This window comes from Heteronotia binoei, chromosome 5 (assembly GCF_032191835.1).
Source record: "Heteronotia binoei isolate CCM8104 ecotype False Entrance Well chromosome 5, APGP_CSIRO_Hbin_v1, whole genome shotgun sequence".
Taxonomy (NCBI): domain Eukaryota; kingdom Metazoa; phylum Chordata; class Lepidosauria; order Squamata; family Gekkonidae; genus Heteronotia; species Heteronotia binoei.
In genome coordinates, this window is record NC_083227.1 from 105,946,424 (window position 1) to 105,962,379 (window position 15,956).

Consider the following 15,956-nt stretch of genomic DNA (forward strand, 5'->3'; position numbering starts at 1 on the left):
ACCCTTGACCTAGCTGCAAACAGAATGGGAATCAACACTGTTCCCATCTGTTTTATTCAGTTTGCCTGACCCTTGCCAACCACTCCATTTGGAGCAGCACCTGAAAACAGCCAACTCTAGTAGGCCATGGGCATCTTTCCATCAAAACTGAGAGCTGTTTCATCTAGTCCTCAGGTCAAGCAATGGCCCTCTGCATTATGGAATGAGAGGAAAGCCATTGCTGGGTTCCAGATTGCAAACATATATGCCTGCAGCCTGAAAAAGAATGCAAAGACCCAAGAACTTGTTTGCGTCAGAACACAGAGTGTTATGCTCACAAGGTTTTTAGGCCTCTGCAGCAGAGAAAGACTGATCTATAGGAGATGGATGTATTCTTTTGGCAACTGGTTTGTATACTGAGCAGTGTCTGACAGTGACATCTTTTAGAAGTGGCTTACTGGATTGAGATAGCCAGTGGCTTTCATACACCATGAAAATAATTATATTCAGTTGGAAGTGACAGTCTTTTTCTCCTGACATGTCCTTACCTTTTGCTTTTTCTCCAGATGAAGGCAAAGTGCTGAAGGTGGGCATTGCCAGCATGAGAGGCCAAGACCCTCAGGAGATTAGCTTGGAAGAGATCAGTATTTCAAAGGTACCTTACTTGTCTGCTTTACCTTTTTGTGGCTATGGCTCAATTGAGGAAGCCTCACTGACAAATCATGCCTGTTGAAAACAGCTGCCTTGTCTCTTGGCTCATCTTCATTTGTTAGGATGCTGTTCAATTGGTGCAGCGGATCCTTCCCCACCTGGAATCCTGCTGTAGGGCAATAATCCCCACAATCTTCCCTTATAGCCAAGCTTGTTGACGAAGTTCCATGGGGCTCCACCCTGCTCCCCATGCCTTTCGCTCTCTCCCTAAAGCCCTTAAGACAAGTCAATTGTAGCTTTGAGGATGGCTGTCCTCAATATGCTTATGACCCCAGCTCTGTATCTCCTTATCTAAATCTCTGGTGATACAGTGGAGATCCTGAGCCACTGTCTGTCTGTCTGCAGTGGTTAAATGGCTAAGAGTGAACAAACTGAAACTGAATCCTGAGAGACAAAGGTAATGCTGGTTGAGAAGCCTGAGATCTTGAAGGACATTGTGCTTCCCACTTTTGATGGGATTCAGCTGGCTCTTGCTGACATAGTGAAGAGACTCGGAGCTATATCGGTGGAGCAGTACTGCTAGAGAAGCAAGTTAACACAGCTGTGAAAAATGCTTTCTTCCAATTCAGTTTGCCTGGAAAGTGGCTGATCTGGTCTCCTGGATCCATGCCACAGTAACATCAAGACTGGACTATTGTAATGTACTCTACAGGGGCCTGCCCTTGAAGTCAGCTTGGAAACTCCAGTTGGTATAGAATGCTGCAAGCTGGTTACTATTGGGAGCTACTCAGAGTAGGCATTACATCCATTCTGCAGTCTCTCCATTGGCTGCCCACCAGTTACCAAGCTCAGTTCAAGTGATGACTATCACATACAAGGCACTTCGCGGCCTAGGACCCTCTGATCTGCAACACCACCTCTCCTCCTACCTGCCCTGACAGTTTTGTTCATCCAAGCAGGGTCCTTCTGGGGATGCCACCCTACAGCTAGGCAAGATTACCATCTGCTTGTACACACTCTGCGTTCTGTTGTTGCCTCCATTTTCTGGTATTGTCTGCTGAGAAGACCAGGGAGACACCCATATAGGGTTGCCAATTCTGGATCAGGAAATTCTTGAAAGTTTTGAGGGTGCAGCTCAGTGGGGTATAATGCCATAGAGTCCACCATCCAGTCAGCCATTTTTCTTCAAGGGAGCTGTAGTCTGGAGGTGAGTTATAATTCCAGGACATTTTTAGGCCCAACTGGAGGCTGGTAATCCTAACTCAATGGGCCCCCTTAATCATTTTGAAAACTGCTAAGCAGCCCTGATGTGGATAGCCCAGGCAAGCCCAATCTCATCAGATCTCCAAAGCTAAGCAGGGCTGGCCCTGGCAAGTACTTGGATGGGAGACCTCCAAGGAATACCAGGGCTGGGATGCAGAGGCAAGCCATGGCAAGATGGCTCTCTGAACATTCAAGCCCCAGTAGGGGTCACCAGAAGTCAATTATGACTTCCAGGCGCACATCCAAGATACCAAAGAAAACTGCTAAGCTATGCAAGTATTAAAACTGTATTTAAATTAGATTTTGTTAAGCACACAAAGGTCTATGCTAAGGTACCCTTCTGGGTTTTTTGCAGATGCCTTTGGCCATTCTAGACATGCAGCTCTCTCTAAAGAGGGTAAGTCTGTATTTGTGAATTTCTCAGTAACATTTTGCTAGAGCTGTTACTTCTACAACAGGGGCAAGTCAACCTCAACACTTCGGAAGTAAAAACAAGTTAAAGTTTGAGGCTTCTGTACCATCGTGAACTTAGAAGAATTTGGCACTTCAGGTGACTTCTTAGTGGAAAGGGAAACAAAACTTGATGTCTCTTGCTATTTTTGGTTCTGTGAGCAGCAGGAGATGTTTGTGACCACCACAAAGGGCTTAGTCCAGCTCTCCCTGTACCGCTGTGAACTCTATGGTAAAACCTGCATAGGCTGCTGTCTTGGCAGAGATCCCTACTGCACCTGGGATGGCAAGTCCTGCCGGCCCCTCCTGCATACTAAAAAAAGGTGAGGCTGTGACCTATTCCATTAGAAAAGTGCCTTTACTCTTCCCAGTATATTCAATTCATGTGTTGGAACACTGTCTTTATATGATAATATTTCCACATTGCCGCAAAATTAAACAGGAGGCCAGTGGCTTTTCTGAGTCAGAGCCTGCTTCATCAGATGCATGAAGTGTACATACGTAAGGCAAACAGATAGAGCTACAGACAACAGAAAGAGGAAAGGGTAGATGTTACTCCTCAAGCTCAGTTTGAAAATATCCAATCAAAAAAGTGGGAACCATTCTGATCTGTGCTATCTTAATTGGATTTGCTTTATCACATCCCACCATGTCCTTTCCTGGAGTATTTTATTTAAAAGATTTATATATGCTCTTTTCTCCAAAGCATTTCGAGTCTTAAGACTGGTGTCAGGACGTAAGTCTACTGCTCCTTGTCCCTAGAACAATACCCTGGCATATGGGTCCTTGAGGTTAAATGCACACAGATAAAGCGCGCGCACACACACACAGAGGTTTCTTCAAAGATTTGAAAAGATATCACTACGCAGTAGTCTCTATAGCTTAGCAACAGAGAAAATAAAAAAGCTAACTGTTCTATCTAATACATGGATAAAGGTAAAGGTAGTCCCTTGTGCAAGCACCAGTTGTTTCTGACTCTGGGGTGATGACGTTTTCACAGCAGACTTTTTTTACGGGGTGGTTTGCCATTGCCTTCCCCAGTCATTACTTTTCCCCAGCAAGCTGGGTACTCATTTTACTGACATCGGAAGGATGGAAGGCTGAGTCAACTTTGAGCCGACTACCTGAAGCCAGCTTCCACCAGAATCAAACTCAGGTCATGAGCAGAGAGCTCGGATTGCAGTACTGCAGCTTTACCACTCTGTGCCACGGGGCATGGATACCTGGTATTAGATGGCATATCTTTTTGCAGTACAAGAATCCAACCTGTAGTATAAGAATATTCTATATGTTGCAGTCTCTTTTCAAAGATTTAAAAAGATATCACTTCACAGTACAGTCAGCAATGAAGACCTGCAAATTTAGGGGGAGGTATTTGTGAGTTTTCTGCATTGTGCAGGGGGTTGGACTAGATGACCCTGGAGGTCCCTTCCAACTCTGTGATTCTATGATGAAGCACATCATATCAAAGTATACTAGCGTGGCATGGGGTTCTCCTATACCTTTATTATTGCTTTTTGCCCGCTGACATCAGGTGGTCCTTTGGATCCAATCAGAAATCTCTCGATGGAACTTTCCTGAGGACTTCAATGTCTGCTCCTAATCCCTTCCTGCCATCTGATTAAACAGATGAGCACAGGTTTTTGTGATTAACCAATTACCACATGCCTGAGTCCAGCCTGGTTTGACTGGGTCAGTCACAGTGCTTGAAAGAGCTGCTCTCTCAAGAGCAGTTCTCAAGAGTTCTCTCAGCCCCATCTACCTCACAAGGTGTCTGTTGTGGGGAGCGGAAGGGAAAGACGATCGTAAACCATGCTGAGACTCCAAGTGAACAGGGTACAAATCCAATCTCTTCTCTTCTTCTTGAAAGAGATAAAGATGGTAGCTGCAGGAAGGCTCAAATCACAAACACCTACAAGCTGGACTATGTCCTGTAGTAATCACTAACTCTTGAGGGAAGTTAAGGTGCTCTGCATCACAAGCGGTAATGAGAGTTTAAAAGCAATTGAATAAAACAAAAATTAAATCAGCCATAAAAATGTTAAATCTGGTGTTAATCCCACTTTATATATCTAACAACCATTAGGATTGCTTTTCTGTTGTTTGTAGCTAATTATAACTATATCTGCCTAGTGGGTTTATACTTCATGCATCTGATGAAATGACCGTTTCATGAAAGCTTATACTGGAATAAATGTGGTTAATCTTTAAGGTGCCACTGGATTCCTGTTTTATTGATACATGAATGTGAATTGGATGTGTATTTTACACTGGCAGTCTGTAGCGCAGGGCCTGTTCTTCATACCTTTTAGATCAGTATGTGGGCAGCTCTCCTTGCTGCTTTTCCTACAAGGCTCTGCTCAGGTGCTTCTGTCCCAGATCCTTTCCTACCACCATTCCTGCTGGACCAGGGACATGTAGGACATTGGCCATTAGCTTTCAGTTACATCATTGGGAAACAATGATGCAGCAAGCCCAGGCTTGCTCCCTTTCATTGAATTATTACCAGATGACTGTGGGGAAAGGAGAACTCCTATGTCTCGCTGACAGGATAATGGAAGCAACTGTTTGGGTCTGTAAGCATGAGGTGGCCCCTTACATGCATTCCACTTCCCTGCCAAGTGCTGAGATGCACTGTCCTTACATTGACATTCTTCTCCTGTTCATTCCCATCATGGTCTTGGCCCACCAGCACCCTTGAGCTAATCAGTATAGAAGAAACTGTATTGCAGAAGAGGTTGCAGAAGAAACTGGGTTTAGTCTCTGAACTGTCTTCCTTGCAGGCAAGCACAATGCCAAGATTTGTTAAAAGCCAACCCAATCAGACTATGCCAAGATCCTACAAAGGGTGAGTCATGGGACATCCACTGGGCACGACTATAAATAAACTATTTCAATGTAAGGAAAGAAAACTACATCCAGCTGGTTTAACTGGAGAAAACCTCAAAGATTATTTAAATCCAGCCCTTTGCACTGAAGGAGGTTTTAGAGCACCCAAGCTCATCCCTTGCCAGAAGTTGATACAGCTTCCTCTCTATTTCTCACAGCTGCTAGGGGTGATTAGCCCACAGAACACTGGCTTAAGTGGCGAAGACTTAAACACAGATTTGGAAAGCGACCACCTGGGAAGTGAAATCTATCTTGTTTAAAGTGCACATTGATTTACATTGATGTTTGCAGTTGACAGGGCTATTCGTATTAATCCAGCCACAGCTATACAAAAGATGGATAAATAGAGGTGCTCACCTGAGTTTCCATAAACACTTGTCAGCTCTGCATTTAGCCATGGATATTAATGTAAACCCCACCATTAATTCAGATCTGCAGCTTTCTGTAGCTGAGACTGAGGTTTCTTTACACAAGGCACCTGATATTACCCTAACAGGGCAGCTGCATGGGTAGGTTATGGACATCCATATCTCCTAATGATAATTTCCATATCTGCCTTGCTAAATTGCCTTCTGGCAGGAATCACCCACCTCTGTATTCTGTGCTCTCTAAACAAGGACATTTCTTCTCCTTCAAAGTAGTAATTGTTCAAATACAATTTAACTGGTATACAAATGTATTCGGATTAATTTTCTGCTGAACATTGTGCAAAATGGTAGACATACCGTATTTTTCGCACCATAAGATGCACTTCCCCCCCAAAAAAAGTGGGGGGGAAAGTGTGTGCGTCTTATGGAATGAAGGTATGTACCTTCCTCCGGGGGGGGGATCTGCTGCCTCCGCCTCTGATCCCGGCGCTTCCCCCGCGCCTGCCTGCCTGGCTCCAGCTCTGATGCTTACAGCAAGCGCCAGGATCGCTCCCTCCGCCCTCCGATCCCAGCGCTCGCTTTAAGCACCAGAGCTGAAGCCAGGCAGACAGGCACGGAGAAAGCACGCTGCCCCCTCCACAGCCGGCGCTCGCGAAGCGCTGGGTTTGCGGAGGGGGTGGGTGCTTCCTCCGTGCCTGTCTGCCTGGCTTCAGCTGATGCTTAAAGCAAGCGCTGGGATTGGAGGGCAGAGGGAGCGATCCTGGCGCTTGCTGTAAGCATCAGCTGAAGCCAGGCAGACAGGCACGGAGGAAGCACCCGCCCCCTCCGCAAACCCAGCGCTTCGCGAGCGCCGGCTGTGGAGGGGGCGGCGTGCTTCCCCCGTGCCTGCGTGCTTGGCTGGGAGACAAGCGGCGAGATCGCTCCCTCCGCCCCCATTACAAACCCAGCACTTCGCAGGGAGCGATCTCGCCGCTTGTCTCCCAGCCAGGCACGCAGGGAGACAAGCGGCGAGATCGTCTCCCCGCGCCTGCATGCCTGGCTGGGAGACAAGCGGCGAGATCGCTCCCTGCGAAGTGCTGGGTTTGCGGTGGAGGCGGAGAGAGCGATCTTGCTGCTTGTCTCCCAGCCAGGCACCTGCGTCTAATGCTCCGGAGCGTCTAATGGACCGAAAAATACGGTAACTCTTTGGGGTAGTGATACTGAAGTTCAGTGATGACAGGCAAGCAAGCAGCAGGGTTTCCCGTGTCCACCAGCAACCAAGGACAGCTACTAATGGTTTAAGAAAGGAACATACAATTCTTTCTACACAGGTGTTTAAAGTCAACAGTGCGTGGTGCAGGTGCCCACATAGCTAGAACTCAGGAAGGCATCTCATGGCCTCACTTCCTCAGAGGTGATGGGGTCAGTTTTTTGAAAATGACAGTCAGTGGTTTTCTCTTCCTTACAGGCAGGCATTGAATAAATTTGAGTCCTGACACCAATAGTGGGAAAGGAAGTTGAAAAATTCTGATTGTTGTGTATATATATCACAAGAGTGCCCATTATCATTGGACTCTGTGAGCCAAAACTTGTGACATCAGGGCTTAAATCCTCCACTGTAAACATTAAAAAAGCAGAGCGCAGGGTGGATTTGGATGGAGTTTTCATGGTTGAGTATATTCCAAAGGAGTTAAATGCTTTAGTTTTTTCTATCCATTCTGGCCAAACACCATGTCTCTGTTCCTTTCATGCAGGGATTTCACTAGCTGAAGAAAAGGTGATATTTGGGGTGCAGAACAACTCAACATTTCTTGAGTGCCTTCCATCTTCCCCACAGACAACAATTCGCTGGCTTGTACAGCGCAGCAATACAGCGATCCTGGAAGAGGTAATGTGGGTGGGAAGCTAAAGGAAAGGTGTTTTTTTTTATAAACTGTGGGATTCCTGAGTAATGGAAGGAAGAAACAGCAACATTAAGAGAGGACAAGTATGAAGGAAAGGGAAACTCCTCTATCTTGTCTCTGGCTAAAGAGGCCATGGTTTTGTTCCCTGCAGGTTGGGAGCACTGGCCGCTTTTCAATCCTGGAGCAAGGACTGCTGATCAGCCAGCTGACACAGGAAGACGCTGGGATCTACCACTGTCAAGGAATGGAGCAGTCCTTTTCCCAAACTCTTATCCACTATGGCCTTCATGTAATTGGGAATCAGGCTATGGAAGTTTTAATCTCCAGGACTAGCAAAAATACAGAAACAGCAGCAAGCCACCATAGTATCATCCCCTTGGCAGAGACGCAGCTTCCTCACAAGAGCTACTCAAGGGCTTTGGGTGCATTCAGCTCCAATTTGGATGAGTTCTGCAATGCTCTCCAGCAGAGGAGAAGGGGGAGGCAGAAAGACTGGAACCGGAAGTGGCAAAGGCATCACCAGGAAAGCAAGAGAGGAAGAGTGAGGAGGAAGCCTGGGCCTCCATAGCAGGCTTGCCTGTGCTGCAAAGGGATGCAAGAAGCCCACTAGCTCACCTTCTGAGTCCCTTCAGCTGAAGAGCCCCATGGTGGAGCCTCAAGGCTTCAACTGCTGCTGCCAAGGCTAAGAGAAATCAACAGGTCCTTCCTCAGGGTGCAACTTCAATTGTTGCCATCTTCCTCACCTTGGATACCTGAGGAAAGTTGGCAGTATAACTTAATAGGGATGTGTGAGGAATGCACTGGGATTCCATGCCTAGCCTCGGGCCAAACAGACTGCCTTTTCTGGTCTAGCAACTGGCAAAACTCTTTTCAGAATAGGCTAGACAAGAGAGCATCAAGTTCTCACTATACTGCAAAATCCTTTATTTTGTACATGTTGATCTTCTCTGTATTGTTTCATTTTCAGTAGACGTGCTGACAAAACTAGTATTTCTATGCATGGCAGTTACTTAGTACAATAGTTTTAACTGGGGAAATCAAGAGGACAGAAATTTTCCTATTGTTTTATATTCAAAGGAAGACCTATAATTCTAAATAGTGGTATCGTGTCATCTGCAGATGCAAAATTGTGGGACACTGGCTTCTTAGAGGCAAGAGAGAAAAGCTGTGTTTCCTACAAATAGGGAGCTGCTTTACCTTTTGTGCAGTGGGACAAACATCTACTACTATACATGCCTAATCCAATCTCCTTGGGTCTGTCACAGTTTAAAATGCAGATGTCGTACTTTCAGATGTACATCTTACACATTTAGTACACAGACTTCAGTTCCTAGCAATAGGCGCGTTACTGTTTTGCTGTGCTCATGTCTGCTCTAGGAGCAGTTCATCCACGACCTTTTACTCTTAATTTTAATTGCTCTCCCCACTGCCACTCTTAGCCTCGCAGCTGTTGCCCTTACCCTCCCCCACAGCACTGGAGGGAGGGCCTTTATCATTCAGTGATAGAAAATGCTTTTGGCAATGCTGAGTTAAAGGGAGATATCAAGTAAAACTAACATGGAAAACCTTGGTGGTCTCTCTTCCTACTACTGGAAGACCAGTAGTAGGCCAACCAGTCAGATAATGCTGAACTGAGCCCCACTGGTCCAAATCAGACACAGCAACTTCTTATATTACACACAATCACAATGTGGCTGGAACTAAATAATGGCCAGGTCAGAAAACATAAGAAAAGCTGAGAGCAGGTGCAGTAGGTCTTCTGGAATTAAGGGGACCTTAGTCTGTGGACCTTTCACACCACGGCAGATATATGCTAGCTCCTTATTTCCTCGGTATTTTATTCACACTTTTTAAACAAGCCATTTTCAAAATTGGCATATAATTATCAAATAGTTTCAGTGAAACTGAATTGATCTTTTATACCATTAACTTAACAGAACTCTACCTCAGCATACAATTGTTACAATTTGAACGGATTGCTGCTAACTTGGAATAAAAAGTTGTTATAATTTTTTTTGCAGTCTTACGGAAATGTTGAACTAGGACACTTTTGTACTCACCTGTCATTTTGGTGCATCAAATAAACTTTTTTTTTTTGTCTCTGCCAGAAGAAAATGAAGCAACATTTTAATAAGTTAACTAAATCTTTAAAAGTTTGTATTACATGTTGATAAGACTTTGGAAGACTAATGATATCGGGCAATTAGACATGAGAGTGTCATACAGCCGGAATACTATTTTACAGATTATCTGGCTTCTCAAGTGTTCAAGTTCATCTCAGCTGCTCACACTGAATTTGCTCATGAAATTCCTGATCAGCAGTGTCTACTAGTAGCCTGCACTGACATGAATGGCCAAAGCTAACCAGATCCCTTCAGATCTTGGAAGCGGGTTGGCCCTCTTTAGTATTTGGAAGAGAGACCACCAAGGAAAACCAGGGTCAGTATGCAGAGGCAGGCAATGGCAAACAGCCTCTGAATGTCTCTTGCCTTGAATATCCTACAAGGATGGCTGTGTGACTTGATATCACTTTCCACTACCGGTCTCTGCAATTGCTATGGAAAACAGGGCTGATTACTGTTTTTCTCAGAAATTCCTCTGTGTGGAATATATGTGGAACTGGTATGTGCACAGGCCACAGCATGGCTCTTTTAAGAGGGCATGAGGTGACTTCAGGCTTGAATTTTGTCACATCTCGAACAAGAACTAAAGGGCATGGACTTTCCAACTCAGTCATAACTGCTACTAAGACGAGCAGAAATGCCCAGTGGAAGATATGTCACGCTTCCCTGCAACAGAGAGCTTGTAACCAGAGCTGTGTCCAGTTGAAGTGCTTTTCCATACTGGCTCCCACTGAACTAAGACTGATGTCAAGTTTCAAGTTTGTTCCAAACCATACATCCTACTAATTCCTTGTGTTGGCAATCCTGGAAACAAGCCACCTCCTCCTTACCCAATTGGAAGGGAGGCAGAAGAAGTTACTTACTGTTATTAGGGTTTATAGAATCTTTCGGGCTCAAGTGCCATGTTCTACTGGAGAAAGTTTTCCTTCCAGTAGAACACGGCACTTGAGCCCGAAAGATTCTACAAACCCTAATGATGTTACCAGCCGTGAAAACCTGAAATCTTTGATACTTACTGTTAATTTGCTAGTATCCAGCACAGTGCCAAACCACATACTGTGTAAAAACTCATGCTAAGAAACAGGGCAAGGTGAAAGTGACAATATGAAGGTAGAAAGCCGTGCAGAAATTAAAACTGTTTGTTATTTGTAAAAGCAGTAAAGATCTTCCCTCCAACAATCCACACACATAAAACACATTTTCTTGTAGCCAGTACTGTTTTATGACTTGGATACAGACAATGTTTATCAGACTAATGTGACCTGTGCTTCAAGATTTTGAGAGTGAGTGCATGCTTATTTCAACAACCTATCAAGGACCACACAGCAGAAAGGACTGTACATTCTGAGGTAGAAAAAAGGGGTTGGAATTGCTGATAATATCCATTCCCTGACAAACAGGCTGCCCCATTACCCAGTCATATTTGGCTGAATCAGGCATGAAGAATTGAGTGAATTCACCCTTCCTCACTTAAAATATCCACTAACCTTCAGCTTCTATATGACAAATGCCCACATCCAGCTAAAGTTAAGCATGATTTAAGTTCCACTGAAACCAATAGAACAATTAATTTTTATGAATTGTTTGCTAGTCTATGACTGTTATAAATAAATACATTCATTAAACAATTAGTTACCCACTGCTTTTAACAGGGCAGTCTAGACTAGAGTTAGCCCAAGTGTGGTTTCTGTGCAAGAAATGCTGTGAGCTGGAAAACAAAGGCCAGATTCATTCCAAACCAAGATCACTGGACTGGTTCTAATGTTTGAAGTTTATTTCTTAAAAAAGAAGAGAGAATTGATAGGCGTTATACCAACTTACAATTTATTATTTTTTTAAAAAAATGACATGAAACACAAGTAAAAATAAATACATCATATAAACAACAAAATTGTTCAATGTCTCTGTTCTGGGAGACTGGGTGAGCATGTCCCATTAGACAGAGAGATGAGGGAAGCACATGACCATGAGTGCAACCAGCCGACCAACTGACCCTGCTACGGAAATGCCTTTTTCCAATCACAAAAAAGACAGGCCACAAACTAAAGGTGGAACAAAAACAAATCAAGAAAACCATTGGATTTACTCAGCTCCCCTGTACAAATAGATCTCATGGAGGGACAGAACACAAGCTGGGAAGCTAACAATCTAAGACCAAAAAAAGCAATGCAGCTGTGGGCAGTGGTTAGTGGTATTTTATTACAGAGTACAAAAAGAATCCCCCTTTCTCTGCCTGCTCTTTACTCCACTCCTACTCCTTACTGATCCTCCCTAAACTTGCAGTATCCTCCCCCTTTACAAAAGACTCTTCTTTTTGTTTGAATAAAAAGGGGCAAAACTTCCCAAGACTTTGTGCCCTACTGGTAAACCAACAAACTTGGATTACCATGGTTTAATGTTAAAGGGGGGGGGGAGGATTTGTGCATCTATTGATGGATATGTCCGTTGTTCAGCGGGTACACAGATCAAGCATTTTTCAATTTAGTAATTACATCTACAGTGCCTAGACAGATCAACTCAGGTTTCAGTGCAAATACATGTAAGGTTTTATTGAGCTGCTACACGATCTTCCCAGGAACATCTGCACTGCTGCAATTCAATTCCATAATAATTCACTGTCAGTACAAGTCAGCTTCCTCAGAAAACAGCAAAATGCCAATCCTTATGAGGGAGCAGAAAAGGCCCATATATTGCAGGGACTCCAGGCAGCACTGGCGAGGGGGGGGGGGGGGGGTTGGGGTTGGCTAGTTTCCCTTATCTGCATTCCAGATGACAGCCTATTTACTTTGTCCCATAGAACTCAATTGGAGCCATATGAAGTACTGAGCCTGCCTGCCCTGGGCTCCATCACTTGGTCATATAGGAGTGTGACAAAGAGACGAAGTCCAGAAACTAGCATGCATATACACATGTATAATTCTTATTGGCAAGAAAGAAGTCACCAAGATTTGTTCCTATGAAGAGGAAAGAAAGGTACTTTATCACAGGCAATGTATGTCTACATAAACCTTAGCCAGATTCAAAATGTTTGTTGCCCAGTACTGGAGCAGAACTGAGGACTGCAGTATGAAGAGCTGAGAAACATCACAGTTTAAGGTCACTCCTTTCCCCTTAGTATTTACAGGGGAGCAGTTTCATTCTGTACCATGCTGTTACTCTAAAATCACTGCTGAAATACTAACAGTATTTGGGACATAACTTGCAGTGAAAGTAGCCTGAAAAGGACAGCCCAGTTATGACTCCAGCTCTAGGGTATGGAAGAGATGGAACCCTCCTCCCTTCAGCATCCTAAGGCCTTGTATTGGCTCTATATTAGTACCAGTAAAAAGCTAACTACAAACTAATCTGCTCTGTTCTTCTGTAGCCTGAAATCTAGCAGAGAAAGTCAGAAAGAGGCTGAAGTGCAGTCCTCAGGAATACAAATCAGTCAAAGGCAGAAATGTTACTGGAAATTAAGGAGAAAGGGACTCCAAGTGGCTACAGGTAGATTCCAAAATTTCTGGCACCAAGAGCCATAAGAATGGCTTCTCAATTGCCACCCATGATAAACGTGCAAGCTGCTCAGCAATTCTGACTCAAACTCCCTGCCCAGGGTTTTCTGTCCTTCCAAGACAAGGCACAGCAGTCACTCTCTTGCTGCTAAAAACCACAGCATCTTGAATGAGTGTTAACATATAGGAGAGTGGCATTATTTTTAGTTGAGAGGGAGTTGTGTGCCTGTTAAGACAAAAGAGTGCAGAACAGAAGCATGGCCAGGGGATCGTTTCTTGGCAAGTGCTGGGGAACAACAGTTTAAACTGACAGATGAGTTTAAATCCCTAAGAGTAGGAAAGAGACCCAAGCTCAGGCACTTGCTGAAGTACAGGCATCTCTCCCAACAGACATACTTCTCTCCAAAGTTTATAAAAGGTGGCTCGTTTAACTGAACGTCAACTGAGAATAAGGATGTGGATTTTTTTCAGCGATGCAAATATGTTACCAGCATTCCACAAACATAAGAAAGTTAGATGAGGGGGAAAGAGGGAGGGAAAGAGGGACAGAGACACACAGAGAGAGATGCACAAAGATAGACTTAACATTTTTCATAGGTTTCTTAACCAAATACAAAAGCCAATTTTTTTTCACAATAAGGCATTTTAAAGCCTAAATATTTCGCGTGATGCAACACTGCCACCCAGTGGCCAGAGCAGTAAGTTACAGATGTACACCATTTCCTACTGCTAATAACGACCTTATTTTCCATTCCTATTTAAAAGTTAGTTACGGTACCTAGTTTATTTAATCTCAGCTGAATCTAATCCCTGTAATGTTCAACCAACCTGCCTAGTCCAATTCACTTTCCTGAAACTGTACATGTTGCAAGGGAACAAGAGAATCAGGTAGAAGCACTGTTTGAAGCAGCATCCAGAGCATGTTAGCTTGTCTTGTGAACAGACGTTAAGACAGGAGCCAGTAGGATGTCTCAGGTTTATCAGCTATGCTGCTCAAAACAACACACACAGAAGACTGAGTCTGCCTGAAGCCTAAATGTCATATTTTTTTTTTTTAAAAAAAACCCTGCTTAAGCTTCAGCAGGCCTGACTCCTTGCCTATATCCAGTTCCCGCGTCCACTTACAGGGTTGCAAAAGACATCTGAGTGAGTTTGCAATACAATCAGTGTCATCGTATTTTTTGTGAGGTGGACACATACAAATCACAAAAGGGCATGACTCACAGACGTACCATGGCCAAGTCTTTGGAGAAACGCGAATGGACACCATCAGTTAATATGCTTTGTTATTTTTGTGGGGGGGTTGTGTTTGTTTGTTTTTTTATTCCCATGGTGCATCCAAAGACAAGTTGTCCAGAAGTTTGCTCAGAACCCCTCGGTTTTCAACTCCTAGGATATGTTAAAGAAGAAAGCACTATTTTAATGTTTTTATTTTAAAATAAAGTAATTTGCATAGCTAACTGTAAATCTAAGGCTTCTATGAATGGTGAAGTTAAGTCTGACAAACAGTGTCTGATAAACAGAAAGACAGTCAGAAAGCCCCCACATCAGATGCTTTTTAATGGTTCATATAACGCACACTTGTCCCCACAGAGAGAGAGAGAGAGAGAGAGAGAGATTTCAAAATAATCTCTGATCTATAACAGAACACCTAGCCACTACCTCAGAAACTGAGGGATTTTGTAGATTTTCAATGGCGAGGATAAAGTCCCAGTTCTCGCATGATGTTTGTGACATGGTAGCTTGCCTTAATGCAAAGTTATGTGGGGGCCCAAGCCACTAGGGAGTTGTGTGCAAGAGAGAAGTAGCTTCCAGGTTGGGTTGGGTAGCTTTAACCACAGCAGTGGAACTACTCGTCTCTTTGTAGCAAAGGTACAACCGGTACTGTGTAGCAAAGGTAATTAAAATTAGGAACAGGACCAGAACTGCTGTCCTGGAAAGGCTTGTTTAGCGCAAGGCTCTAGCAATGCTGACCTCTTGCCAAGTATAACATTCCACTGATGTGTAGCAAACCCTAAAGTGGCAATACTCAGAAACCTGAAACACAGGAGATCAATCACCAAGCACAACCTTTCTTTCTTCATGTATTTCCCCAGCAGACAACAAGGCTGCCAGAAGGTTTTCTGCTAAACCGGGACAACCTAATTTCTTCATTAAACCATCAACAGCAAGTGGATTCTCCATGCAGACTTTTGCAATAATGCAACACAGAGGAAGCTTGGAAGAGACCCTAGCAACAACGGAGACTCACTGACAGGATATCCTCCCCAAAGGCTTACAATCTCCCTCATCGTGGATCTACTGGAATGGTGGGGACTTGCTCATCAAAACCATTAGTCAGTCAGTCAATACCTTTACTGGCATAAATAATCTAAACCACTTTTTTTAAAAGACTGGGTGAGGGGGAGAACACCAACTTAACACCAACCTTAACTGATGTTTAGCATCTGACTCACCAAAACTGATCAGGCAGAGACTAAGCACAGCTCCATATAATACTGAAAACTAACCCTCTGAAATACCCATCATGTATGTCCCCTGCCCACCAAAAAGGCACACACAGTACAGGAATTGATGCCTTATTTACTGAGGGAACATGGAAGCTGACTTGGAGGGGGATGTTCTCTCTTGGTCCTGCATATTGCCTCTGCTTTGGTCAAGCAGTCCTCGGTTTCCCCATTTCTTTCACATACAGACCATCTTCCAAACAACCACTGCTTTTTGGTAGAGGCCACAGATTTCTGTAAAGTAGGTAAGTTAAGAAGCAGAAAAGGAAAATAAAAAGAACCTCAACTTAAAACTCCTGGCTTTCTGGAAATAAAGAAGGTCATTCCGATCACAGTGTCAATGAAAACGTAG

General features: G+C 44.1%; 2 protein-coding genes across 5 annotated transcripts in view; one reads left to right on the forward strand and one right to left on the reverse strand.

Annotated features, from left to right (window-relative positions):
* The window catches only part of LOC132572666 (semaphorin-3D-like), a 59,593-nt gene extending 51,510 nt beyond the window's left edge, over positions 1-8,083 (forward strand). For both annotated transcript variants that reach the window (XM_060239987.1, XM_060239988.1), the window contains 6 exons: positions 546-634; positions 2,249-2,290; positions 2,509-2,666; positions 5,127-5,191; positions 7,334-7,467; positions 7,635-8,083. In XM_060239987.1, the coding sequence (XP_060095970.1) occupies positions 546-634; positions 2,249-2,290; positions 2,509-2,666; positions 5,127-5,191; positions 7,334-7,467; positions 7,635-8,051 (905 nt within the window). In that variant the 3' untranslated portion in view covers positions 8,052-8,083. The remainder of the gene's footprint in view (positions 1-545; positions 635-2,248; positions 2,291-2,508; positions 2,667-5,126; positions 5,192-7,333; positions 7,468-7,634) is intronic.
* A 3,326-nt stretch (positions 8,084-11,409) lies between these two features.
* The window catches only part of RAD54L2 (RAD54 like 2), a 105,950-nt gene continuing 101,403 nt past the window's right edge, over positions 11,410-15,956 (reverse strand). For all 3 annotated transcript variants that reach the window (XR_009555450.1, XM_060239991.1, XM_060239992.1), the window contains exon 23: positions 11,410-14,486. Coding sequence is in view for 2 of the 3 variants with exons in the window: in XM_060239991.1 (XP_060095974.1) it covers positions 14,419-14,486 (68 nt within the window). In the remaining variant the exon portion in view is untranslated. The remainder of the gene's footprint in view (positions 14,487-15,956) is intronic.